The sequence below is a fragment of the Drosophila elegans genome, unplaced genomic scaffold (assembly GCF_018152505.1).
Source record: "Drosophila elegans isolate 14027-0461.03 unplaced genomic scaffold, ASM1815250v1 contig_183, whole genome shotgun sequence".
Classification (NCBI taxonomy): Eukaryota; Metazoa; Arthropoda; class Insecta; order Diptera; family Drosophilidae; genus Drosophila; species Drosophila elegans.
Genome location: NW_024545550.1, coordinates 3,484,049 through 3,486,287, shown reverse-complemented (window position 1 = coordinate 3,486,287; position 2,239 = coordinate 3,484,049). Strand labels below are relative to the sequence as shown.

The following is a 2,239-nucleotide window of genomic DNA, read 5'->3' as shown; positions in this document are numbered from 1 at the left end:
CTTTGCTAGCTGACTTTGCCGCTGGCTGGCAAAAGGGAAAAGTTTCCCCTTTCCTCGGGCCGACGACTTTCATCCTTTGTGCCTGTAGTAACAAGGGGAAAAGCTCTATCAGCCGAGGGAAAATTCTAAACTTGTCGGGCAGTTTTTGGGGATTGACCTAAGGGCTAATATACGATTATGCAAAGTCGGCCAGAGAAAGATACATCAATATGCTATTCTTATTGACATAGGATAATAGTTATAAAGATCCTCCTTATGACATTTGGCTATGATACACTACTGGGATTTTTACTTTGCGTCATTGTATAACTTAAAACCATACTTGATGATATATTGTTTATCTCAATTGAATAAAAAAACACATCTTATTTTCTTATTTGTAATAAATAATCCATTTTTTGAACTAAATAATCACTGGAAACAATAAAATAAAGAAATAATTAATTACAATGCTAATCACATTTAGAATGTTCGCGTTGAATGTTTTTTATATTGATATTAACCACTTGTGAAATTAGAAATAAAAATTAATGCTTTGAAAAATATAGTAACTTTTAAGATTGCTGGCGTTTAACGTTTCTGAACATTAAACTGAATAATCTTTCATCTTTAATCTTTTTCATTTTGAATGAGCACAAACAAATTCTGTGTAGACGCACTATTTCTTATAACTTTTTATCAGGGGTATAAGTTATGAAATAAAAAGAAACTTGATGTTGGTTTCAATTAACTTATCATCGTGTTTTATTCGGTTGTAATAGATTCAAAAGATCACTTAGCGTCCCCAGATCTCGACGGTGGAGTCGATACCCTGGCTGACCAGGCCGCGGAGGTTGACGGTGGCGAAACGGTAGCCCGGACCGCCGGAATAAAGACTCGGATTCGCGCCGGAATTGTTCTTGAAGTTGTCGTAGACGATCACGGCCGAGATGTTGTATTTGCCGGTGGGGTAGTTGACGTTGATGTTCCAGTAGTTGTTCTTGACCGGTTTGCGGGCCTCAGTGGTGCGGGACAGCAGGTAGTCGGTGCTGTTCCTACGCCCCCAGGTGGCACTGTAGGCGTGGCAGCCGAGGATCACGGCCAAGACAATGGAGAGGACGAGCAGAATACGCATGTTGGCTGGGTGCTTTGAACGTTCTTGGATCGTATGTTGTTAGCTGTTCGAAACGCTCGGCTTTTATACCGCCTCGCTGCGTATGAGTAAGACAATGTTTGCTAAAGCGCTTCGCTTTTAATTAAATTTTGTTAAAGGGTGGGCTTATCGCACCCGGTGAAGTGGGCATGTGGGCATGTAGGCGAGAGTCTGGCGAAAATTGTCCAAATAGTGGAAAATGATATCAAAGTAAAAGAAACCCCCAGGTAATCAAGGTGCTGCGATAAGATTACCTGACTCACGCAGCCGGTTGTGCAAAACAAGACAGTTCCGAAATAAACAAGACTTCCAGGAAAAGAATTGCTTCGCTTTATCACTAAGCGTTAAGCTATCGAGAATAGAATCGAAAAATCATAAAACATCTTCGTTGCAGATGTCAGCTAATTGATAGCACTTCTTAACTGAAAGTACTTAAGCTTATGAAGTAACTGAAGGCTTTCTTATCAAAATTTTCCACACAAAACCCCGTTAAGATATCTCAATCACTGAAGGAATTATTAATTTGTAGTTCCATTGAATTTATTTAATAAGTTGAATAACAAAACGCAAAACACTTGAGCACAGACGGAATTTAAAATTAGTTTCAAGCCAGCTTAGATAATTTAAAGGTGCCTAGTTAAATGTAAACGTGTTAAACATTATTTAATGTATAAACAATTCATAATGAATTACAATTTACATTTGTATCGTGTTTGTAGGATATGCTTTCCAAGTCAGTCAATGAATGTTTATAAGTAATTAAGTGGCTTAGTTAAAGACGTTCATATGCGATAAAAGCATTCAAAACATCTCAAGAATTTATGACGGCCAGTATCCTGTTACAAATGAAAGACTTACATCCCATTGCCATCCAACTTAAGCAGCAAGATATTATCAACATTGTTTGAATTGAAACTTCCCCTGAACTTTAATTAAGTCCAGAGATTATTCCTTTCATGCTTGTGGCATTCCGGACTCGGTGATGATTAATCTCAGAAGGAATGCATTCACAGGATTCACAATTTACAGGAAAGGACCTATGGGGGCGTGTCGCAGCACTCCCGCCCCTAGATTCCTTATCGCCTGACACAGAGATTGAGCTGCTGG

General features: G+C 38.8%; 1 protein-coding gene across 1 annotated transcript; it reads right to left on the bottom strand.

The window, feature by feature from the left end:
• Window positions 1-716: 716 nt before the first annotated feature.
• LOC108144953 lies at window positions 717-1,164 on the bottom strand. The gene has a single exon (XM_017270099.2). It carries the CDS (start codon window positions 1,112-1,114, stop codon window positions 776-778), a length of 339 nt encoding a protein of 112 aa, XP_017125588.1. The 5' UTR covers window positions 1,115-1,164; the 3' UTR covers window positions 717-775.
• Between the last annotated feature and the right edge of the window lie 1,075 nt (window positions 1,165-2,239).